Raw genomic sequence first — 26,932 nt, 5'->3', positions numbered from 1 at the left:
AACAAATAAGTTCAAGCAAAATTTTACATTTTAAAAAATAATACTACATCAATTCTTTTTAAACAATTCATTTTCGTACTTTTCGATTACAAGCCCAAAGTGTGAAAAATATACGACTTTTTTTTTTCTTATTATTTACACGCATGAAGTGGCTTAAAATTGTTAAATTCCCCGTTATGAGTGGGAAATAATGGTAACTTTTGCAATACCCCCTTGCGGACAGGGACTTGCACAGAAATTTTGGAGCCCGTCAAAAATAACTTGAACGGGACCCCCTCCCTATTGTTAACCTTTACGTTCTTACAGACATTTCACCCTCATTTTAAAAATCTCGGGCCCCCTTCAGGCTCGGGCCCGGGCCAACTGGTGTCTCCCCCCCCCCCCTCCGTGCACGCCCATACTTGAGAGCACAACCGCTTCCTATCAAAAAAAGAGAATCGTTAGAACCGAAAACTTATCAAAACTAGACTTAAATCAAACGCAGATCCACAGGACTGGATGATGAATCAGCATTCGGAAAGTTTTAGTTTCGATTTTTACCACGTGATCTACTTCAAGTCTTATCAGGCGCAGGCGGTATACATAACTAGATTTTCTCACTTCGCGTTTCGCGGTTTTTCTTGTTTTCCCTAAACATCTTTGCATTAGCGGAATCATGTTTTCGTATTATTCAAGAGCTGCAAATTACTCTAATTTGGACATACCGGAGCAATCAAGATCGCCATATTTTGTGAGCCCAACTGAGGTGGGACATTTTTCTGTCGATCGTCATCGTAATATCCATTATGACCGATCGCAGCTTAAGTATTATGTTCCAAGAAGTAACGTTGGATTGCGGCTGGACTTGGGTGCAAATTACTGGAATACAGTTCAGAAGGATTTTGATATTTCTGAGAAAATGGAGCAGATGTTGCGGTGGATAATACACCAGAATTTCAACGACGTCGATCCCAGAAACAAGTAAGGGTAATTTTTCTATCACTATAATCCGGGGAGCCCCGAAGAGAGGTCACTATACCTTTCAAAAATTTCCTTAATAGGAAAATTTTGTCCGACAAATCAGCAAAATTTGGAGCTTTAATCGGCAAAATTATCATCATTCAGCGAAATTTGGAGTTAAATTCGGCAATCTGAGAATTTTCTCCCTCCCAAAAGTTTAAGTTCGTTGCGCCCCTGACTACAATTTATTGATCAATAATTTTAAAAGTTGAATTGTTAAATAAGTAAAAATTAAGCGAAGTCATTATTAACCAGTACACTATTGATAATTATGATTTACAGGATTAAATTTCAAACATTTGAGTGAAATAGAGTGCGTTTGTTGCATGGCTGTGGAGTCGGAGTCGGACTGATTTTGGGGTTAAGGAGTCGAAGTCGTTAGAAAACAGACCCACTTTCCGACTCCGGGCTTCTTTTTTATCTCTAATTTTCACTTTTAGTCTCCTTACATTTTTTTTTTTTTTAATGATTTCAAATTGGTTCGATTTATGTATAAAGACCTACTCTGCCATTGGTAAGGGGCGATTCAAAAATTACATAAGGATGATTTTAGCAATTTTTGACCACCCCTCCCCCCATGTAAGGGTACGTAAGATTTTTCAAACCCCTCTCCCCTATTCTTACGTAAAATTCCAATTGGTGTTTCAAAATAATAAATAACGAATCTTACATCATAGAATCGTTATTAAATTCACTATTATTAAATTGAACCTTTTTGTGGAAAGAAACCAAGGGCGCCCATATAGTTGGCCAAAGGGGGGGGGAGCTCAGGCCCCCCCTTAGAAATTAGAACTTCTTTGCTTTCAGTACATTTTTCATAGCAAAAATGTAAAAACATTTCTTCTCCAGCCATTAATGAATAATTTATTAAAAATGTCAAATTTTAATAGCTCTAATCTGTAATGAAATCGTTTTCTATGGGGAAAATATCCTGCTAAACCATGGGGAAAATACCTGAGCCCCCTCCCCCTACAATTTTGCATATGGGCGCCCGTGAAAGAAACGTTTACTAAAAAGTTCGAATCTAACTGAATGTTTTTTCGACATTTTTTTTTTTGCATATGATGCGATACTAATTTAAAAAAAAAAAACATGCCATACGCAATGCGATTCTTTTATTATATTTTGCACTATTCATTCTTCGTAAAACAAATAAAAAACAGCCCCTCCTAATCCATTTTGTACAGTCATAGAAAAAAAACGAAACACTCGTTCGTATTCGCAGACTATTGACACTAGAGACACGTGTAAGGTGTTATGTTTTCAGGAATAATGTGTTCTACATAATTATGTTGATAAATTGTTGTTAAGGGGTCGTGTTCATATTAAAACGAGCATCAACTTCAAAAATTACAACGGGAACCCCCCTTTTTTATCACATATTTGTAATCAGCATCCATTTTTAACACAGTATACAAATTTTTGTTAAAATTGATCCAGCCGTTACTTCAGAATTGAGTTTTGAAAAATCCCTCTCGTAATGTTAAAACGTATTTTGATATTTTTACACATAACACATAAACTAGACTAGGAACGGCAAAGATTGTTTTTTTATATTAAAATATGAATCGGCCCAATACTAAAAACATCATTTACAACAACTAAAATGTAAATTTAGATTTTTTATGAATTATGATATAATTTTTTTGAAAAAAATATGATCTGTAACCATATTAAATTTTAATAGAAAAACAATCTAGATGAGTTTTTATGTGGGAATTCCAAAATTTGAGCTCAAAATATTCAGTAGTTTTCGCGCTATGCTTAAAAATTCATTTTTTCCCATTTAAGGGGGCCGTATACCTTTTTAAAACAGAAATTACGAAAGTAAGTTTCTTCGTAAAAAAAGAACAAAATTGTTCAACAAAATAAGCAAGCCAATTATAACGTGGGTTTTCTACATTAGAATTACGTCTATGAATTTTTTTAATGTATAAATTTATTCTCTGTCTCTGCAGAAGAACAACAAAATATTGCAATCGTCAGTTTTTTGTGGATACCGCTTAAACGTCAATATGTAAATAATGCGAAACACTATTTCATTGCCTAATAAAAGAATATTTTACAGAACATTTTAAATTAAAAACTACACGTAAAATACTACTTTTTTTTTCGCTTTGACCAATGCCTTTTGTAAAAAAAATAATTCTGAAAAAAAAAAAATTAACATACACAACTCTTTCACAAAAATCTACAATAAAACCTCATTGTCTTGCTTGTCATGTTGCAATAGGTAGTGTAGAATGGCTAATCTCAATCATAATTTGCTAAAAGGTAAAATTATTGCAATGTCTAAATCGGCGAAAAACACTCGAAAAATAGCCGACAGCGTGAAATTTCTCCTTTAACACTATCCATATGGGTCAGTAAATAATATTTGCTCTTAGATCAGTTTGCTGATTTCTACGAATTATTATTATTATTATTATTATTATTATTATTATTATCAGTATTATTATTGGAAAGTGTTAGAATTCTTTTCAATGTGTTAAGATCTAATAGAGGACATGTCAGTCGCCAGAATGGCAGTGGTGGAGCCCAAATTCTGCACATAGTGTAGTTGTTGTGGCTGATTGTGAATTTTTTTTTTTTTTTTTTTTTTGACTTCGTCAAAGATTTAACAAAACAGTAATTTGCGCATAAGATTAAGTAGAGTTTTTGTCTATTTTCAATTGTAATTTAAATACTATTTTTCTATTTACTTTCTCTGTCATTATCCGTGCATTTCACATTAAAATCTTTCTCGCAAGCCAAAGATTAATTTTCAAAATATTTTCTGCTTTTTTATATAACATGGAAAAATATGGAAATAGAAAGAAAGTTATAATAAAAAAAATTGTTATCAACTCCTGGATGCCTATCTTATTATATGCATGTGTTTCAGAAACGAATTTCTGAATATTGGGGCTCTCTGATCTTTCACTTTAAGCAAAGAACGGGCGACAACTAGACCTTGGAGCGCGCCCATCACAATTTGCCATCGAGCTAATGCGCATGCGCGAGTAGTTCTTTTTTTCAAATGTACTTTGGTAGCGAGAGTATTTGAGATAGTTATCGTCTGCTAGCGGAATAGAACTCTCGCTTGACGTATTTAGGGCAATACGCTTATTTTTGTATCTACTCTTTGCATCATATTTATTTTTCGAAAAGAAATTATTTGTTTTTGTTGTGCCATATGTTGAGAAGTTTCTTATTTGATTCATGATTTTAGAGTATGACGACATATGTCATACATCGTTCTTAGCGATGCTTTTTTAGCGCCAACAGGAAAAAATCAGATAAAAAACGTGATCAAAGCACTTCAGAACACAATATATATAAAAACAACATAAAAGCACAACAAAAAACATCACGAATATATGCTTCAAAAATGTACAGGGCCGGGGTTTTTTGTAAACATATTAAAATACAATGAAATAAATTATTGTATTAATTACAAGTCGAAATTAATGCATTAATTTTTTTTTCATCATTTCTCCGGGATACGAGCCCTCGGTAGCCGAGGTCTCATTACGAAAGTACTATGAGACCTCTGGCTCGCCAGGACCTCGCTCCGCTCGGTCCGTTATCCCTCCGACTGTTAATATACATTACAGTCGGAGTATGGTCACAATTATGTATATTTATGTATATTATGCATATTCATGTGTATGTACACCTAAGGGTGGCTCCTTCCGTTCAGTGTACAATAATGACACAGTTTTAAGTGTGAAATATGCACCATTATTGTGCAGATTTATTAATAAAATTCAGCATTTTTAAGAGTACAACCGAAAGAACTTTCAATTGTTAACATAAAATTCAGTACCTAAAGGAGGCACGTTAATGTCTAAATAATTCGTGGCATCGATAAGAATTAACTTTTAGAACAAAATAACCGTACTATTTCTGTAATGCATTATAGAAATAAAATCTCAAATACTCTCGCTACCAAAGTACTGTTACAAATTCTGTAAATAGTAATTATTGTAGGAACGTAACCTGTAATTAGTTTCCCGTAATGAATATACAACCCCTTTTTCATATGGCTAAAATATACGACCCCTATTCCCGTTTTGTTTATTGATAAAATTTGATAACGGTCAACGCATTTCGAGAAGCGTGTGGAATATTTGAGAAAATTCTTTTCGGTGTATTTAAGCCGTTAGCGATGGATAAACAGTTAGTTTCGATTCAGATTTCGAACTGAGTGTGTGTATTAGCTCTGTTTATAGCGAGGCATTTCGCTGTGTTGTTTTCGTATTTGGAAGTAAATACGTGTGTAAACGTTGAGTTTACGGTGTTGCGTGATAATTGCTTAATTGCTGATGAATAATTTTGCAGTTGTTGACGATCTTTCCTGTACATAGTGTAAATAAATTTCCTGTGCTTTTATCAAGAACTGTGTCTTCATTTCAAGAAAGTGGAAGTCGCACCGAATCCGTAACAATTTGGCGCCCAACGTGGGGCTTCTTCTGGACTTTCTTGGAGTAAGTCTGACTTTGGACATTTTTTTCATAAAGACTTTTTGAATTTGGACTTTATTTTATGGTGATTACTCGCGCAATGGATGAACAATTAAAACAACTTCTTGATGCAATCAACTCTGTTAAAAATGAATTAGCGGCTAATCAAGACCAATTAAAAAGTGATTTGACTGCAAGTTTTACTGCAAATCAAGAACAATTAAAAAATGATATGGCGACTAATCAAGAACAATTAAAAAATGATATGGCGGCTAATCAAGAACAATTAAAAAATGATATGGCAGCTAATCAAGAACAATTAAAAAATGATATGGCGGCTAATCAAAACCAATTGAAAAGTGATTTAACGGTGCTGAAAAATGACCTAGTTTCTAACCAAGAGGAAATTAAAAACGATCTTACTTCGGTAAAGACTGTGATGGAAAATAAATTTAATGAGATAGAGCATCGAGTTGATGCTATTGAAGGGAAGTTTGAGGCAGTTGAAGGCCGATTCATCGCAGTGGAAAATAAAATCGAAGAGAAATTTGAAGAAAAATTAAGTTCCGTTGAAGGCCGATGCAATGCTGTAGAAAATAAACTGGAAGAAGAAGATAGAAAATTTCATCAACTTAAAGAAGACATCTTTAAAGATCTGGAAAGGAGATTGGCGACCGCGGAAAGCAGCTCTGTACAGTTTGGCGCTCCCACATCGGTTGCTCGACCGTCCATTAAACTTGCCACATTTGATGCGAAAACTTCGTGGCAGGTTTACAAAACTCAGTTCATGATAGTGGCGGAAGCGAACGGATGGGACTCTGCTACCAAGGCCTGTCATCTTGCAGCATCCCTGAGAGGTGACGCAGCGGACATTCTCCAGACCCTTCCGGACAGCCAGCGCCTGGATTTCGCTGCCCTCACATCTGCGTTGGAGCTTCGCTTCGGTGAGAAATGCCAGAAAGAGTTCAGCCGACTCCAGTTGAAGTCCCGTTTCCAGAAAACCGGGGAAACCCTGCAAGAGCTAGCGGTGGACGTCGAGAGACTGTCTCATCTTGCTTTTTGCGACTGTCCTGCGGATGTTCGGGACAACCTGGCACTCAACTACTTCATCGACGGAGTTCGGAATCCTGAGATCCAGAAGGCCCTCCGGATGGCGAATGTAAACGACTTGAAATCCGCTTTGATGTATGCGATGAGATACGAGGCCGCCCAAGAAGCAACCCGTGTGGATCGCCATCTAATCCGGACTCAGGAAGCTGATGAGTCTGATTCCAGGTCGTCCCACCTCGCTGAACTTGAGAGACAACTCGGTGACTTGACAAGACATCTGAGCAGCATAACAGCCCAAAAGAAACAAGAGCAGAAGTGCTGGAAATGCGGTAGTGAAGGACACCTGCGAAGGAGTTGTCCGGCTCGCCAAGCTACGCGAGGGAAGGAAATCACCACCACTAGAGCTCTGCAGATTTCCTCTTCTAGTAGTGGCAGTGATGGACTTTTCATTTACGCACATGTAAATGGGAACCCCTGCAGACTGATTGTCGACACTGGAGCCAATGTTACGATCATTAGAACAGATGTGGCTCGTCAATTTGGACTCAACATTCTGTGGACGCCGCCCTGCGTTACCCTCCAAACTGTGACAGGTGACAAGATCGAGATTGAAGGTAAAGTGAACTTAGAAATTGTGTTTGGAAATGCCATTTACCATCATACCGCATTCGTTGCTGCTATCATAGACCCCTTCATTCTCGGATTGGACTTTTTAAAGAAGTATGACTTCAACCTCGACTTCAAGACTAACGAGCTGCACTCGACGAGAGAAGACATAGCAGTCTTTCCCGCAGAAAGTGATGTAAAATCCGCTCATCAAATAATTGCCCAAACAGATTTATCAATTCCCTCAAGGTCAGAATCATTAATACCCGGCTCCATTGAAGAAAGCAATAGTTTTAGATTTGGACTCATTGAATACCCCAACTTAAGCAATAACCCAAAAGGAGTGCTGGTAGCATCTACGCTTGTGGACCTTTCTAAGGATGTAATTCCAGTGAGAGTCGCCAACGTGAGTGAAAGGCCAAGGAATATCCGGAAAGGCGAAGTGTTAGCAACTTGTACTCCCGTAAACTGCATCATTAGAAGAAACAATTCCCCCGAGACTGTGTCTTCTGAGTCCTTGACATCGAAGTTAATTGGGAGTGCACCCTTATCGAAGGATCAAAGAACTGCTGCGGAACAATTGGTGGACGACTTCAAGCATCTGTTTTCATCTACATCGGAGGATGTGGGTCGGACGAATTTAACGCAGCATAGGATCTATACTGGAGAACACCCCCCTATTAAACAGCATCCAAGACGACTACCGTTCGCCAAGAAGGAAGAGGTTGAGACCCTCCTGAAAGAGATGAAGGAGAATGATGTAATCGAACCCTCATCCAGTCCTTGGGCCTCTCCCATCGTCTTGGTCCGAAAGAAAGATGGCTCCACCAGATTTTGTGTCGATTACCGACGACTGAATGAAATCACCAAGAAAGACAGTTACCCTCTTCCACGGATAGACGACACCTTAGACACTCTTTCCGGACACAAGTGGTTTTCGACCCTGGACTTGAAGAGCGGCTACTGGCAGGTTGAGATACACCCTGATGACCGAGAAAAGACAGCATTTACAACTGGACAAGGCTTATGGCAGTTTAAAGTGATGCCCTTCGGCCTCTGCAATGCACCAGCTACGTTCGAGCGTCTTATGGAGACAGTGTTAAGAGGACTTTCTTACGAATCCTGTCTGGTCTACTTAGACGATATCATCATCGTGGGACGCAGCTTCGAAGAACATCTGGCAAATCTTAGGAAGGTGCTGCAAAAGCTTAAGGAAGCCAATCTGAAGTTAAGCCCGTCCAAATGTAATTTGTTCCGCCGGGAAGTGAACTACCTTGGTCACATCATCTCTTCTGAGGGTGTGCAAACCGATCCAGAGAAGGTATCTGCGGTCAGGAGTTGGAGTCGTCCCGAAAACATCCATCAGCTGCGAAGTTTCCTGGGGCTCTGCACGTACTACAGGAAGTTTGTAAAGGGTTTTTCCAACATCGCACGACCTTTGCATAAGCTGACGGAGAGCAAGCAAAAGTTTGAATGGTCCAAAGAATGCGAAGATGCGTTTCTACGACTGAAGGAGGCTTTAACATCAACGCCTATCCTCGCCTATCCTCAGCCTGAAAAATCCTTTATCCTGGACACTGATGCGAGCAACGAGGGCATCGGAGCTGTTTTATCCCAAGAAATTGACGGAAATGAACATGTCATCGCTTACTGGAGCAAATGCTTATCAAAGTCGGAGCGAAATTACTGCGTCACCAGAAAGGAGTTACTGGCCATAGTGAAAGCTGTAGAACACTTCCATCATTACCTCTACGGCCGAAAATTTCTGCTTCGGACAGATCATGCCTCATTAACTTGGCTTTTGAACTTCAAAAATCCGGAAGGCCAGATAGCCAGATGGATACAGCGGCTCCAGGAATATGACATGGAGATCAAGCATCGAAAAGGGTTATCTCACGGTAATGCTGACGCTTTATCAAGGAGACCCTGTCCTGAGAACTGCAATTATTGTTCCCGAATCGAGAAACAGTATGGAACGACTAGCCCTACCGCCTATCAGGTGACAGTGACTCCAATATCATCAGAACCTGATCCATGGAGTGACGACCAAGTTCGAAATGATCAGCTTGAAGACCCCGACATAAAACCAATTTTGGAGTTCATGGAAAGTGACAGTCGGCGCCCTAGCTGGCAGGACGTTTCCATCTTCAGTCCTGCAACAAAAAGATACTGGGCTTTATGGAACTCGCTCCATTTACGGAACGGCGTACTGTACCGGAAATGGGAATCTGACGACGGCAAAACATCTAGGTGGCAGTTACTACTTCCCCGATCAAGGATTTCAGATGTTCTGAAAGAAATACATAGTAGTGCGACTGGAGGACATTTTGGTGTCTTGAAAACCCTCAATAAAGTTCGGGAGCGCTTCTTCTGGAGCAAGGCGAAGGATGACGTGGAGAAGTGGTGCCATTCTTGTGACGCCTGTGCTGCTCGTAAAGGACCGAAGAAGAGAAGCAGAGGGAAGCTACATCTGTACAACGTTGGAGCTCCTTTCGAACGAATTGGGATTGACATCCTGGGTCCTCTACCAAGAACTGCTGATGGGAACAAATACATTCTTGTTTCCATCGACTACTTCACCAAATGGCCGGAAGCATATCCCATTCCAGATCAAGAGGCTACCACCGTAGCAGAGACTCTGGTCCAACACTGGATCTCGAGATATGGAACACCTTTGCAGATTCATTCCGATCAAGGGAGGAATTTCATCTCTGCTGTGTTTAAGGACCTATGTCAAATTTTCGGAATTGAGAAAACTAGGACAACACCACTACACCCACAATCGGACGGCATGGTGGAGAGATTTAACCGCACAATCCTGAACAATCTCTCGCTTATGGTATCCAGAAATCAACAGGATTGGGACAAGAAGCTACCTTTGTTCCTGCTGGCCTACCGAAGTGCTGTCCACGAGACTACCGGATTTGCCCCATCTCAGATGCTCTTCGGACGAGAGCTTCGGCTACCTTGTGATCTCGTCTTCGGTCGTCCTCCGGATGCGCCTTCATCGCCTGAGGAGTACATCCAGGATCTCCAGGCCCGGTTGGAAGACGTTCATAACTTCGCACGAGAGCGAATCAACATCGCGGCGGAGAAGATGAAGACCCGATACGACACAAGGTCTACTGGACATGAATTCAACGAAGGCGACAAGGTTTGGTTATGGAATCCCATCCGACGGAAAGGTCTTTCACCCAAATTGCAGTCGCATTGGGATGGACCCTACAAAGTCGTTAACCGACTGAATGACGTCGTAGTGAGGATCCAAAAATCACCTAATGCAAAACCTAGGGTTGTACATTATGATCGGTTAGCCCCATACTATGGCCATAGTTCATGAGTATTACGTAAACAACCATGGTTGATAACATAAAAGTTGTAGATAATTTTTGCTTTTAATGTTTAGTAATATTTCTTGTTATTATTGTGTTTTCTGTATCTGTTAGTTATTAATTAATGTGTATATTTGTAAACTTGTGATAGAAGTTTGGCACCCTTTCTGGGGATTGTACTGCCCGGGACGTGCAGTCCTTAGGAAGGGGGCAATGTTACAAATTCTGTAAATAGTAATTATTGTAGGAACGTAACCTGTAATTAGTTTCCCGTAATGAATATACAACCCCTTTTTCATATGGCTAAAATATACGACCCCTATTCCCGTTTTGTTTATTGATAAAATTTGATAACGGTCAACGCATTTCGAGAAGCGTGTGGAATATTTGAGAAAATTCTTTTCGGTGTATTTAAGCCGTTAGCGATGGATAAACAGTTAGTTTCGATTCAGATTTCGAACTGAGTGTGTGTATTAGCTCTGTTTATAGCGAGGCATTTCGCTGTGTTGTTTTCGTATTTGGAAGTAAATACGTGTGTAAACGTTGAGTTTACGGTGTTGCGTGATAATTGCTTAATTGCTGATGAATAATTTTGCAGTTGTTGACGATCTTTCCTGTACATAGTGTAAATAAATTTCCTGTGCTTTTATCAAGAACTGTGTCTTCATTTCAAGAAAGTGGAAGTCGCACCGAATCCGTAACAGTACGTTTGAAAAATGAACTACTCGCGCATGCGCATTAGCTCGATGGCAAATTGTGACGGGCGACACGGACCAGCGTCGCGGAGATGATTGTTACCCATGCATTAATTGCCATGCACTATAGGTTAGGTTATCCCCTCCGAACACTATCTGAGTCTTCCTATTCATAGGCATAACAGTCCTGAACTAGGATCTACCAAGCTAGGAAGCTGATGTCATGTCATTGAGGCTGAGAGTTCACACAAACTGGTGGATAAAGAAAATTTATTTCATTATCTAGAGGCCGTAAATAATACAACAGATAAATTTATTTTACCTACCATTTTATTCGCACTCTCAGCTTGAATGACATGACTTCCACCTCGAGCACGATCAGTTCTGAACTCAGACACTCAACTCCGCAACAGAGACGAAATTGAGACCTCTGGATAGACTAACCCGGTTTAGGTATGCTACGCGTAGTTTTGGGATAGGTGCGACAGCCTACTGCCTGATACTATGGAAAATGTTCGCAAGCAAATATATGGTGCGCAAAACAAAATCAAATAATGCTTAGATTTGTTTGCAAGTACAAAGTTACAAAATCCGAGAAAAGACAAGAAGTCTGATTTCGGTTCACCTTGATTTAAGCTAAAGTAACTTTCGAATTTTAGTTACGGGTTGGATCCATCTCGAACCTCGTTGCTACAAAGAGCATTGGGAAATTACTTACCTAAATTGCTTTTAAGAGACATTACATGTTTGACCAAAACCGCTGATTGTGTTATGCTTTTTTAATAATACCAATCATTGTGATCTTTCACATCAAATTTGGATTTAAAACAAATTGCCGTTTATTGATTAAAATGAAGCCGCTAGAACAACTACTGTGTTTGTCCACTGTGTTAATTCAAATAGCCAAACGTTCCCAAATAAAGTTCAAGTGTGAAATGTTTGCGCATTAACGGGTATTTATATTCTCCTGTTTCTGTTTTATTTTTTAGATTGATATTTGGTTCATCCTTATATATTATTTCTGTAGCCTGTTTTTGGTTTCTACGCCAGATTTTCCTCAATTCTTGATCGATTTCTTTGATTTACGTTTTATTTTAAAGCTTATGGTGCTGGCTACTGACGAAAAATAGACCCACGGTCTAAAAATTGTTTTTTTCAGCCGAAAAACCTGTTTTAAAGAACCAGAATGAGGTTTTCGGTTAAACTTATAACTTTAATTTGCGCTATGACCGACAGAGCTGAATAGCTTGATCGGCAGAGCGTTCTCTTCGTAACCAGGAGAATGCGTGTTCGGGCCCACGTCCGGACAATCTGCAACAAAAAATTAGAGAAATATCGCGTATTACATGAAACTATGAACTATAACAACTATGAAGGGATAGAAGAAGTAAGAAGGAAACGCTCCTTGCGGATATGAAAACTTGAAGTGACTTTGTGCTAAATTACTTCGGAATTGTACGTTTTTTTTTCTTTTTAAGCTTTGGCTCTGAAGAAAATTTAAGCATAATGTAAGCGAAAATATAAGTAACAGGTTTAAGATTTCAGACTAAAATAGAATTGTTTTTTGTTCAGAAAAAAATAATACATCGTATATTGAAATATATATTCTTCTAATGAGTTTTTGACTCTTTGTACAAATAAAAAAATTACTACCTCAATTTGAACGGTAAAATATATATTTTTTCTTCTTTTTGCAAAAAAACAAATAGCTTATCACATTTTTACTACATTCGAAAAGCTACGCTTATAAAAGAGCATAGTTCAATTTATTTTGTATTTTAACCGTGCTGTTAAATGATGAATACGTGCTGCCATCTAAGTCATGACGGTTCAAACAGCCTGCGGTAACAAATTGTAAAAATTTTCAAGAATAAAAAAAATGTTTCTTCAATATCTTATCTTATATATTATTCCCTTCTCATTTTAAAACTTATCTGGCTGGCTAATGAAGAAAAATAGACTTACGGTCGAAAAATCAAGTTTTCGGAAACGCCCCTTGCTGTTTAAAAACCTTGATGCTGCCTGTAGTTCTTAAGCATTTTTTAAAAGCAAAGTTCTAATGCAGTTTTCCATTTTTTACGTCGCTTTCGGCAAAAAAAAAAAAAAAAAAAAAAAAAAAAGCCTGTGTGTGTTTATATTTTAATAAAGCTTAAAAGCACTGGACTTAGTTGTTCGGTTAAATTGATACGTTTTTTTCGGTAGAGCGTTCGGCTATAAACTATCTGAACTTCGGGCAAGTTTGGGCTATCAAATAATAATCAAATTTATATTAGTATTACGCATTACATGTACTCATAACATACAAACGTAATAAAGTAAATGCAGTGGGAATGCTACTTGGTGTTTCGACTCCTTTAAGCAGGCTGCAGTTATCATTCGGATAAGTTGACTGTTAATCGAAGGGTGTTCTTCCTTTTTTTTAAGCTTTGACTACATCCAGACCACTCAGCATAATGTAAGCGTAAAAAAGTATTAGATTTGCCTAAAGGAAATCCTTTTTGTGCAGAAAAACATTTTCATCGTATGCTGAAATGTAGATGTTACTAATAGCAGTGTTCGACCTTTTGTACAAATGAAAAAATACTACGCCAGATTAAAACTACGAGTTTCACCCAGTAAACCTTTAATTTTTTATTCGCGCGAATACGATATAAAGCATTAAAATTATTATCAACTTCATTAGCAAGAAATCATTTTCTACTCCTCTCCTTTCTGCTGAAAAAAAAAATACATTTTGTCTACGCTCGAAAAATTACACTTAAAAAACGGATTCAGTTCAACTGGTTTTGGTTTTGAATTTTAAGTGTTCGATTAAAAGAGAAACATGTGCGGGCATTTAAGCCGTAACTGTTAAAGCAACCTTCTATGTGAAGTAGTTCAATATTCAAAGATAAAAACACTTATTTTCAATCTAATTTATTACTTCTCTAGAATGTTCGTTTCAATCGCTACGTGAGATCTTCGTCATTCTTTAATCAAATTCCATGCTTTTCGAATAATTTTAAATCGTATCATGCTGGTTAATGACAGAACATAGAAGCATGATCTTATTATTATTATTATTTTTTTTGGCAAAAAGCTTTTTTGCTTTTTTTTACTACGCATTCCTTCAATGAATAGCTTTCGAAAAGGAAGGCGCAATTGCTAGGTTTGTTGGGGTGTCGGGCTGTTAATCAGAATGGCGCCAATTCGAATCCGTGCCAATAAATATCTCTTTAATATTTCTTTTTTTCCCGTCAGATGCTCACGTGGGCAGGACTATATTTGCCACAACCTGTTTTTTTACATGCACAATTATTGCTTTTTCACGAGTCACTACTCAGCCACACTTTTAATGATATGTATGTTTGAATTGAAAATATATACGACCAAAAGGTGAGCGATGATCAAATTATCACAACGTTGTAAGTTTTGTTACTGATGTCTTTAAATTACATGCCTTCTCTTCTGCGCTTACTTTTTTTTAGGTTCTTCTTCATAATGTTCTTCCTTTGAAATTCTCAAAGAGCGGAATACCTTATGAAACGATTTGCAGCACAGTGCGGAGTTCCGCACGGGTCGACTAGTTTTATGTATTGAAAGCAAATTTTCACGGAATAAACGGGCCTTGCTTTGCTCGAGTCACCAATCTATTTAATGTTGCGTTTTCCCACGTTAGGCGGTATATTTTTTACATTTTTGTATGCGTTATACCAAACTTCTTTCGATGTTCTGCGAAATTAAAAACGCGAATTCCATTTTACATCAAAAGACCTTCTATTCATTTCAAAATAAACCAGTAACATAGGTTCAATACATTTATCAAACATATTTACAGGTCTATCTAGGTATAAGGTTCAATTTACATTTTTATGAGGCTAATGGCTGAATGATTAAATAAGCAATCCAATAGGTTCATATTATGAAAAGTCAAAAAATTCCATTACTTTCAGTACGTCATTATTTTATTTATTACATAACGATCTATACGAGGGACCCGCCAGTCCCCATCCGTCTTTCTAAGGTTAATCCAGACAGACAAAAATCAGTAAATATTTTACTGTTTTTCAAAAAAAAAGTTTTCAACCCTAAATCGCCTCGGCGCAACATTATCGGCCAAAAAGTACCGAATTACGAAAAAAAAAAGGTAAACTTGAAAAAATAATGAATTGAGCTGGATAATCTCGTTCTTAGTTTACATTCCGCTACTTGATAAGCCGTGACCTTGAAAGTAGCATTTTCAATGTGGTGACGGTCCCTAAATCGTTTTTCGTTAATAACTTCTGTTCTACTGCACGGAATGCAATGAAATTTCGTACCAGGGCACACTTTGCTGTCCAAACATAATTATGTAGCAAAAACTAGGGGTTCCTGTTTGAAAATCAAGACTCAGTGCTAATTTTACTTTGTATATGGTCCCTTATCAAAATATAACCTACGTAGTTTTAAAGAAGACTTTAAACCATGTCAGATGACACTTTTCTTTCCTTTCTAGCATGTATAATGGCCGAATAATTAAAAGTGTTTCGTTTTTTTTTTTTTTTTTTTTTTTCTATGACTGTACCTTCCAGACGCAAATGAAATATGATCCCTACCAAACCACTTGATCGCACGATTTCTGATATAAAATATGATATAAAATATCGACTGGGAAAATATTACGCAAGAATGGGTTTGACCCCCTCCCACCAAAAAGTAAGAGTATGTAGAGAATTTTACTACCCCCCCCCCCCTCGCCTCCTCCTCGGGACCCTTACATAATTAATAAACGGCCCAAGGGCGCCCATATGCAAAATTTTAGGGGGGGCTCAAAATTTTCCCCCATGGTTTAACAGAATATTTTCCTCATGGAAATCGCTTTCAGTACAGATTAGAGATAGTAAAATTTGACATTTTTAATAACTTATTCATTAATGGCTGGAAAAGAAATTTTTATGCATTTTTGCAAAATAAGAACTAAAAGCAAGGAAGTTCTCATTTCCAGGGGGGGGGGCTTGAGCCCCCACTTGCCCCTCTAAATGGGCGCCCTTGGCAATGGCCCCTAACAAGCTTGCTTTTTTATTAATCGAACTTTCACTTTCTGTTATAAATACTTCCGCCGAACCGCCAGTTTGCTTGTTTTTTTACTTACTTTAACTAATAGAGCTGTCGGGAAACGGTTTTGTGGCCTAATATTTACAGTAATCACTTTCAAACAAGATTAATAATATATTTATACAGTTATATATTATATTATATAAAGTTAAATAGTTCATTTCGTTTACTTATTCAGTCATTAAAAAAATTAGTAGTATTAATTCTCTTATTTATTCATTCATTATTTCCTTATTTTATTTTATTAAGCACTCATTTGTTTTTTCTCATGTATTAATTAATTTATTTTTTTATTTGTTATTTCATTTTCTTTTTAGTTATTCTTACATGTTCTTATGTATTCCTTCATTTGTTCAAAAATATTTTAACTAGTCAAATTGAAAAAAAAAAAAAAAAAAAACATTTAGGAGAGCATTTTATTTTTCTTTTTGCCCCACGGGGACGAAAAAAAAATAATTTTTTTTTTTTTTGGAGGTACAAATTAACTGCCAAAAATAGAAAATGATGTTGTTTTTTAAAATACAATACTATTTCTTTATGTACTGTATTTTTTCAAAACAGTTTGTTTATCTTGGAAAAAGTAAGTTATCTTCCCTAATTTCACTTAGCCTCACATACATTCCCCTATTTATTTCCTTTGCCAGCTTGCGTCAGTTATGAAATCTACCACACAAAATAATTTTTACACTGTAAAAAAAAATCCGAAACATTACCGATTATTTCCGTGGAACATATCGGAATTTCACAGGTTTTTATCCACTACCTGAGAATCAAGTATCTTTGTCAAAAGGTTTCCTGAATTTCTACAAGTTTAACGAATGCAAACTTCTCACTCTTGTGAAAAGTATTTTTAGCTACCAGTATAAAGATTAACTGAAAGTATTTTATGAGTTTAATAAGCTTGAGCTTGATTGCGGCCTGCCCAGATTGACTAAACTCCCAATGCGAGCTAATAAGTCTCTGGATTCCGTAGCTTTTCAAGAATTGCAGGCGAGCTACTGTCATGGTACTTATTTGCCATCATTCCAATTATGCTTTCGGAGTTTTCTTGGCAAAGCAGGAGGGCGTCAAGCTGTTATGTTAAACATAACTAAGTTTTGTCTGAAGGTTCCAGAGAAGCAAATGGCTAGAACCGGGGATATTTCTGGATTCTTCAGAAAGATTCCAGGATAGTTTCAGATAGGTTACTGAATATTAGTGGAAAACATTCCCATTTTTTGCGAGATATGTTACTTGCAGAAATTGGGCATATCAGCTGACCATTATTTTCCAGGGACGTTTCTGAATTGTTTTTACAGTATAATTCAAAGAATATTTTCAACTTAAAAAAATCCGGTCAAAGCATTTTGCATTGAGTACTTAAATGTTTTAACTGAACCTTAAGTAAGTGATCTTATTAATTTCAAAAATCTTTCTGTGAAGTGTTACAGATTTCGTCACAACTCGAGGAACACTGCAGCAGATTTTGTGCTCCCCATACCATTTCTTTCCCAGTGATTCATGGAGCATCTGTGCGAGTAAACTCAAGAATACTATTTACTTCGCACTTGTGGAGACAGATGAAAAGGTTTTGCAACATGCTTACCTTTCAGAAAGAGACAAACAGATGATCGCTTGGGGCTTCAAATTTGAACAGTACATGACATCAAGTAAGTTCAGAACTGTTAAATGCGTACTATTAATTGTTTTAAACTATCATTATGATTCAGGCTTAACAGTTTTAGCTGACGCTGTGCGAGAAAGTTTAGTTGGCGTGAACTGTTCTAGTTAAACTGTTCTAGTAATTTTTTTAATCCATTAAGGTCCTTCGAGCTTCGAAGTGTTGGTCAGATCTGCTAAGTGGGTACTTTCTACACGATTTCCACGGTATCAAATTCGAAATGATTGGACTTTTTTTTTGATGTAGGAAGAACCAGTTATAACACAAAAATGGTTTTAAATTTATAAATGCGTTATTATTTAGCTTCTTATGGAGATGGGACCAGGCTAGAGATGAGAATGGTCTGTAAAAAAATGGAATTTTTTGGGGGGAAAATAGTGTTTTTTCGGAAGAGATTTATTTTTACCCGAAAAATTTTGAAATGTTTAAAATTTTCTAGCATACAATATTGTACTCAAAAAGTTTTATTCGATCGTTAAGGGGTTAATGAAACCTTCACATCATCTACACAGATTCTTCCTATGGTGCGCCCGATATGAGCTCATTGACGTATCAACTGGAGGATTTTTCTATCGTACTGAGAAGCAAACTCAACGAGTATTCGTTATTGTACAAAGCAGAGATTGATGGACTTAGAAGTGGTGCATCAGCTGGAATCCCTTCCAACTACATCGAGCTGAAAACTTCCAGAAATTCGCCACCATATTATTCGGATATAAGTTTCCTTAGGTAAGTTCTGTACGTTTCTTGACGAATTATGCCTTCTAGTGATTAGAATTACAGATTAAGAAGAAGTTATGAATGCAACTCCGAATTACGGTAGACCAGACGTCAGAACCGCTGTGGACCTCCACCAGAGTTTCCTGCGGCCTCATCCACGGTAGAATGGACTGATAAAAATCCCGAAAAACATGAATCGAAGTAAAATGTGGTTAAAATTTCCATTTTTATTTGCGAATGGTATGTTGTATTAACTTCAGGCCTGACGAGAGGCCATGTCAGCCTCGTTGGAAACTAGGGGCCCGGGCTTTAGAGGGCCCGGCGATACTGACACAAAAAAAAAAAAAAAAAAAAAACAGAAAATAAGGAAATCAAAAAGAAAGAACGAAAGAAAAAGAGGGGGGAACTCCGAATAAGAGAAAACGTAAAGATTAAGTGAAATTTACTCTTTTGGTATTTACTGTTGTGGCACTTAAAATAAAGTTAATTGTTTTTTGGTAATCCATTTTGATTTTTTCTCCCCCCCCCCCTCCTTTTTTTTTCTTCTTTTTTTCCCTTTTCCTTTCTCCCCCTTTTTTTCTTTTCCTCCTTTTCTTTTTTTTTCCCTTCTTTTTTTCTTTTTTGGGGGACGGGGAGGACCCGGAGACATAACTAACAAGAGGTCCGCCTTGGCTCTCTGCGGTCCTTATTAACTTTCATAACGCTGTAGGGGGGGGGGGGGGGGTAGAGAGGTGACGAATCGGGAAAGATGACGTAGAAGAGATTATCAGTATAATAACTTGTTGAATAAGAACGCACTACTGCGCACAATAGAATATATTCTACCAGAATACTATTTCATGAACAGAACACTGACGAACACAAGACAAAAAGAACAAACCCTTATTTACAAGAATGCAAGCTTAACTGAATTAGTGCTGGTGTTGCCAAACAGAAAGTTAAAATCTAACATCAAATAAAGATACGATATAAAATCGATGGATTACAGTACGAATTTCTATAATTCATTCATTGTTATCAACATCTACATAACTGCTGTTTGAGACTTAGGTAATGTTTAACGAAGTAACCACCAAGGTGGGTTTTTATTGCATAGGCTTGTATTTTTTTGACTTTACAACGCGAGTAATAACTCGATAATAATAAATTATTTTTTTCCAACATTATGTGCGTAAAGATTGTTAAGTTTCGTAAACTACTGGTACTGTAACCACCCCCCCCCCCTCCCCCAAGAAAAGGATGCTCAAGCCGTTGATTCTCCCTTTCTTCAGACTCAACCAATTCAGCAGGACAACCCCGATAGCTTATCAATTCGTCAAATGTTCCCTCACAGCCATCAATTTCCATAACACTTCCTCCGCAGCTTCCAACTTGCTCAGCTCTTTGTCAACTTCAAATGGCATGCAAGAACACAACAAGGAAACAAAATAAGAAGCTGCCTTCTTACCATTATTCTCCTCTGCTCGAAACTATCTCAAAAGCCTGCAAATTTCTCAACTGCTCTTCTAGTCCAGTCAATAGATACATTTTACCTTGCAAAAAATGGGGTCAAAGATTTTATTTTTTTAATTTGTACATATTGGTGCCGACATGGAAAAACCAAGTTATCCAACACGAAAGACCCCGGGAGAACTTTTGGGGGCCGAAAAACCACAAAAATTTATGACTTTTTTTGTTTTTTCCAAAATATCTCCGAAATGGTTCAACTGAGAAAAAAGTTTTAAATGTAAAGTTTAAAGAACATAAAATTTCCTACAACTTTTGTATTTACAACTTTTTTGTAGCACAAATAACAAGCCTGCTATAGCTCTTTGAAAATAGGCAGTTTTCCTCTACTCCGAAAAAAAAAAGCTTTCACACTGAAAGCAAAGCGTCATAATTATTAGAACTTCAATAGAAACTTTAGTTTCAGAGAGTTTATCGACAGTTAGAGTAGTTTGAGTTTCTTGCTCACCTCCCCCCCCCCCCCCCGCTGGACACAGTAGCAATTCTGGCTGACAGATTAGTTCCCACTAGACTCCAAAACCAAACGATGTATTATGAAACTTAAATACATATATACGCATTCATTTAAAACACATACGACGATGCAATAATAATTTTTAAAAAAACCTTCCCCACTGCTCACGAACTAACTTTTCTGATCTGACAGAGGTTGCCTTCATCAGACTCCAATAACAGATGATATATTGTTGTTTGCAACTGGATTACACAATATATACATTCATTTGAGAGATATAATTCGTACATTCTAGTCTAATTATTGCAAAAAAAGATGCGATTTTTAAATATTAATGTGAAGGAATGAATATTAGGCAGCTAATAAGCAAACAATCATTACAGTCATGCATCCTATGCATGACTGTAATGATTGTTTGCTTATATAACAACAATAATAATAATAAACCCTCCCCCACCGCTCACGAACTAATATTTCTAGTCTGACAGAGGTAGTCTTCAGTCACACTCCAATAACATATGATTTATATTGCAGTTTGTAATTGAATTACAAAATCTTCTCATTCATTTAAAGCACATAATTCTACCATCCATTCTATTACAAGCGAAAATGCAATATTCGAATATAAATGTGAATGAATAAATATTAGGGTGATAATAAACAAGCAATAGAATAAAAATGAATGAATAAAGATACAATAGTAATACGTAATGAACACTTTGAAAAAATTCTGCAGAAACTGACTTTTTGAGGCATGAAAAACCCAAAAGAATTACCTTACAAAATGAAAATGAAGAAGATTAATACATACATCTAAATTACAGAGAGATTCATTCGACCTTAAAGCAAATAGAGAAATAACAACAAAATACGCTGTTTATCTTCTTCAAAGCCGTTTTGAAGGTCCAGGTTCTCCCAGTTCAGACTCTGTAGGGGGTAGAAAGAAGCTTTAATTGTTCATCTCCTTGTTGCGGTAATTCCAAAAGCTCCTGGAATAAATTATCTTCTTCATAAGTCTCATCCAAGGATGAAATTTCTGCAACATTTTCACAATTTGTGCCACTGCAGTGTTTGCAAGTGCTGGAGCATTTTAAACCTGCCTTGTGACAAGAACAGGCTCCAGTACAATTTTTCTTGCAGGTACAAGGTACAATCTTCAAAAGATTCTGAGTAACTGAATCTCTTTTCGTGTCAAAATGCATTAGACCTTGCGTCCTTCGTTCCCAACCCCATTTCTCTGGATCAATTATGTTGCCCAACCAACTATGAATTTGGTGGTAGAACCGATATGAGTGATAACGTCCAGCATGCCCCCCCTCCCCCCACGTTGGAGGTAGCCCTGCAAGATTTATCTTAGCCCTGTATACTAGTTTTATAAAAAGATTAAATTGCAAAGTATCCAAAGATAGGTTCAAATACTTTACGTCACTTGTGTATAATATTTGCAAAATGTTTTCTCCAGCTGCAGCTAAGGAAGGCATCATGATGACAGATTGGGTCCATAAATACTTCAATAGCTTCCTTAATTTCAAGAGTTTTTTTTTTTTTTTGCCTTGGCCAAAGATTGCCGAAGTCGTATCACACCCACTAGACGCATGGATGAAAAGAATATTGCTGGGGTCAAACTTAAAAGATTTAGTGGGGAAAAAAACAAATCACAAGCATTCCTTCTTCCAGGTTTTAAAAAGAACAAGTTGCTGAAAGGCTGTCCTAAAGCTGTCATCAGTCCTCTCGCTCACTATAACAACCTTTTCAATTTCTTTTGCCTTTGAAAGAGCAGTAAGTGAGTGAATCGGCATCATCTTAAGTCTGCCTGACTTCAATGCCACACTCTTCGAAATATGTCTCAAGAAGTAGAATAAGACAATTCTTTTTGTTATAATTTGCCAGAAATCTTTCTTAAGGAATTTAGTTAACATGTTAGGTTCAACCATTACTTCAAGGGAAGAGATTGATTGCTCATTGATATAGCATTTGTGACAGGCAGTGTGAATTGTCACTTCTTTTAAGAACTTCAAAAAACGCTGATGTTCTTCATTTTGCCGTTTTGCGCTGCATCTTTGAAGATTTTCTGTTCCCTTCTCCTTCACAATCTTTATTTCGCATTCATGCAAACTGATTTCGCAAATAATAATGATAATAAAAAAAAAAACACCTTGGTCAGGCGTAATCATTTCTAGGAAAAAAATTGTAATTCAGAACACACAAATTGATAAAACATACTCTCGCTCAAACCCTGAAGTGACCAACATGAGTAGCTATTGAGTCGATTCATCTCATTTGGAGAAAAAAAAAAGGGGGAGGGGATGGAATGGGGGTGTTTTGTTTAAATTAAAGGGAACGGAGGCATTTACCCTCAGCTGTGAAAAACAAATGATTTCCAAGCTCAGACTGCCGGCGTTTCTCCTTTTTTCCTCCGTTATCCGATGCGCTTTCACGCACTTCGCTGAAGGAGTTCAGAAAAAGTGTAACTTTCAAGAAGCTGTAACTCGCTTGCTTTTCATGCTACAAAAATGTTGTAGTGACAAAAGTTGAAGGAAATGTAATCCTCTTTAACATTTGCATTGGAAGTTTTTTTGTAATTTTAACCATTTTTGAGATATTTTGAAAATACTACAAAAAGTCACAAATTTTTGGGGGTTTTCGGCCCCCAAAAGTTCTCCCGAGGTCTTTCGTGTTGGATAACTTGGTTTTTTTCATATTGGCACTAGTATACACAAATTTAAAAAATAAAATCTTTGACCCCATTTTTTGTAAGGCAAGCCCGTTTTTTTCTACCTATTGACTGGACTATTCTACAGCACCAACTTCTATGACACTAAGAATTTTCTTCACTTCATACAGGGGTGCCCACAGGGAGGGGAGGGGTTGGCGCAAGTTGCACCATCAAAACTTTTTTTTTGGGGGGGGGAGGGGTGATTTTTTAAATTTATTTATTGATTTATTTTTAATTTTAATTATTTATTTGATTTTATTTTATTCTGTTCATATTTTATTTCATTTAATATTTATTTAGTTTTGTGTGTGTGTGTCATTGGCGTAGCACAAAACTTTTCAAAAAAAATTAAAATAAATTAATAAATAAATAAATAATATTTTTAAAAAATAAATAAAATAAAAAAGAGAGAGAAAAATAAAAAAGGGAAAGAGGGGTGAGAAAATTTTGGGGGGCATTTGCGCCATTGAACTTGGAGGGGGGATGAGCAACCCTGAATTCATATGACCATCATGTAAAGAACAAAGAGAAACAAAGGAGGAAGCTTCTTTCTTACCACATTTAAAGATCTTTTTCAATATGAGTTATTTTTCTGATATTAGACTATTTTATTTCTTTCTTCCTGGTTGTAGAACAACCAAAGTCACAAATAATTTCTCGAACAAAATCGAAATTAACGTTAAATTGCACCAGTAATAACTCTTCTCACTTCCAAACAGAAGCAAGTCTGTGAAATGGTGGGCTCAGATCTTCTTGGCTGGTGTGAGGGACATAGTGTGTGGATTCAGAGACAATGATGGAATAGTCACATCCATTGAAACTTTCAGCGAAGCTGCCTTGACTGGATACGGGAAAGTAAAATCTTATTTTATTTTATTTATCAATGTTATTGTTTTATTTTCATAAACAAAAATCCGATGAAGAAGTATCACAGGCGATGCACTATTTTATACTGCGGCCTCCGTGGCTGAGCGGTGGAAACACTTGCTTCGTGTGCCGGAGGTCATGGGTTCGATTTAAACCGATGCTCTGGGTGTTAGTATCTTTGTGTTAGAAATTCGATTCTGACTTGAGCTATCTATGCCCTGTACTACTCATAGTGGAGCGTGTCAAAACGCCTATTTGAAACGTAATATTATGCAGTTCACATTACGATTGTCGGCATTCATCTTAAGTCAAGCTTAAGTTAAGTTTTCAAAACGTCTTCAAAACAAGAGGTCATGGTTGCTAAATCACTCATTATCGAGCAAGTTTTCTTTATGAAGCATAGTTGCTTGTTTATTGTTTGTTTACAATTTTGCAGACGGCTTGTAAATAAAATGCTTGATTTTAGTAGTTTGCTAAGTGCCAAAAATAGTGTGAAACTGCCCATACTCGCTGTGTTCTGAAATTGCTGTAGTTTCTCGAACAGTAATCTTCGTTTTGCTTATTTGAGTAATCCTGCACAACTGCTCCACAGGTACTAGTTCCCAAATGGGGAATCCCAATTAACCATTACACGATGTGGGTTGCATCATGTTTCATATTTCTTGCTTGGTGGTTCTTGAGTATGTTGAAGCACTGAATCTTGAAATGACCTTCCTTTTCCCCCATCACCCGAAGCAGTTTCGCAAAACCCAAATTTCAAAATTTTGAAGAAAAAAAAAAGGAAAAAAAAAACGAAAATCTGCCACTTTTTCATTGACTTAATGTACCGTGTGATCCAAATGTCAGGACGAACTTTAAAAATGAATAATTCGAAAACAAATAAAGATATAAAGATGCGGTTTGCACTTTACGGATGGAAAAGAAGCCGCGTTTCTTCCGGCATATAAACAAAAATAGTTGTGTTGGCGACCAACAGATGGCGCTGTCGGATCTCCGACGTTGGATCATGCAAAGCAACAAACGATATAAAAAGGAGCAACGGCAGCAGGTATGGTTACCTCAAGCAGGCCCTCGCTCAACTCCACGCTCAGCAGCAACAGCTCAACCAACTCCAGGAACTCATAAGCGGTCTCGTCGCCTTAACGGGACTATAGCTTCATCTCCCCCCCCCCCCTCTCTTTTTCCATAGGTTAGCCTTTTGGCTAGATGGTTCTTTTCTACCAATTTCCACCACGTCAGGTAAATGGGACTAAGTCCCAGTCCTGATAAAAATTTAATGAGATGAGAGGTATGGTTACCCTAGAGCCCCTTAAAAAAGACAGGCTGACTTATCCGACATTTTGGTTCCAAGACAGAATTGGATCCAACCTCGTTTCTAGTATTTATAAATACGTCATAATATTCGCTGGTTGCTAAGTCGTAAAATAAGTGATGATAAGTTGAGTAAAATGTCACTTTAGGTAAATTTTGAAAGATAACTTCGTTTACAAATTCAGCTAAAATGTATCGGGAAATGTTTACGGTAATAAACCTCATTTTCATACCTTATTTGTTTTTAATTTGTATTAATTAAATTGTATTCATCCACAGAATAAAATAATCAAACATCAATCGGGCAACACACCTAAAGTTTGGACACCAGTTTTCTGCAATGAGGCTTTTGTACAAATGTTTATTTTTTTCGCCCGATAATTTTGGAACCAAAATGTCGGATAAGTCAGCTCCCCTTATATAGGAGCCTTAATTAGAATTAAGGAGAAATAAAAAGCTATAGTGCCATCTGTTGGTCGAAAACAGAACTATTTTTGTTTCGTTGCCACACAAAACACGGCTTCTTTTCGATTCGTTCAGTGCAAACCTCATCTTATTTTCTTTATTTGTTTTCGAATCATTCATTTTTAAAGTTCGTCCTGACTTTTGGATCACCCTGTGTATATTTTTGATGCATTTTGTTCATTCTTTGATTGATGCTGTTATTTTGTACATTGTTATATCTAAACACGTGTGAAATCTGAATGAAAAAGTTAGAAGAAGAGGCACTAACCCCTTAAAGTCTAATAAAATTGTTTTGAAAAATTAGATAAGGTACAAAATTGTTAAAAGAGTCTAACTATAATTTTACTGTGTATTTAATTTTCAAATTTAAAGTGACTCAGTGAGAAGCAAAGAATGTAAGTGGACTTTTTAAAGTTTTGAGAAAAATGCATTTCAAGTTCAGATCCCTGGTAGGCTTCTATTGATTCTTTTTTTTTTTTTTTCTAAATCATGCTATATCTATAGCAGCACCACCAAGGCTACTAGTACTATCTCTTGCCCCATTACAGAGGAGAGGATCCCTATTGTTTGTGCAAAATTGTATTTGCAAATTTTTAAATTTGGCCCGAACATCCCTTTGCTTCTTACTGCCTCAATTGTCATTTTTGTATTTGCTTTGTTCGTTAAGAAAAATTTAAGGAGATAATTGCAATCCAACTGCTTTATACAATTAGACCCTCGTTTTACGCGGTAGTTACGTTCCACGGAAATGCCGCGTAAATCGAAACCGCGTAAACTGACACCTAATACTAATGTTAAAATAGGGTTTTGGTTTCGTAGATAACAAAATACTTCATTCTAGTGATGATGAATTGTATAATAAGTTTAATGTGTAATTACGCATTTGTTCGACTTTTATGCACAACATGCATAAAGAAAACATAAATTAATTTCGTGTCCTGTTTAAAAAAGAAGAGCTAGCTATGATAGTCTTTTGGCAGTCATTAAGAATTTTTCTCTGTAATTCTTTGCATAGTATTAACGCATCCATGAT

The 26,932-nt window shown here is 37.0% G+C and overlaps 1 protein-coding gene across 1 annotated transcript; it reads left to right on the top strand.

Annotated features, from left to right (window-relative positions):
* Positions 1 to 874: 874 nt before the first annotated feature.
* On the top strand, positions 875 to 25,277 carry LOC129228420 (decapping and exoribonuclease protein-like). The gene is made up of 5 exons (XM_054863100.1): positions 875 to 960; positions 17,623 to 17,849; positions 18,373 to 18,589; positions 23,976 to 24,111; positions 25,224 to 25,277. The coding sequence occupies exons 1-5, from the start codon at positions 899 to 901 to the stop codon at positions 25,275 to 25,277; spliced, it is 696 nt and encodes a 231-aa protein (XP_054719075.1). The 5' UTR covers positions 875 to 898.
* Positions 25,278 to 26,932: the final 1,655 nt, after the last annotated feature.

The sequence above is a fragment of the Uloborus diversus genome, chromosome 8 (assembly GCF_026930045.1).
Source record: "Uloborus diversus isolate 005 chromosome 8, Udiv.v.3.1, whole genome shotgun sequence".
In the NCBI taxonomy this organism is placed as follows: domain Eukaryota; kingdom Metazoa; phylum Arthropoda; class Arachnida; order Araneae; family Uloboridae; genus Uloborus; species Uloborus diversus.
Note: the sequence above shows the minus strand (reverse complement) of the source record. Positions and strands in the feature narration are given on the sequence as shown.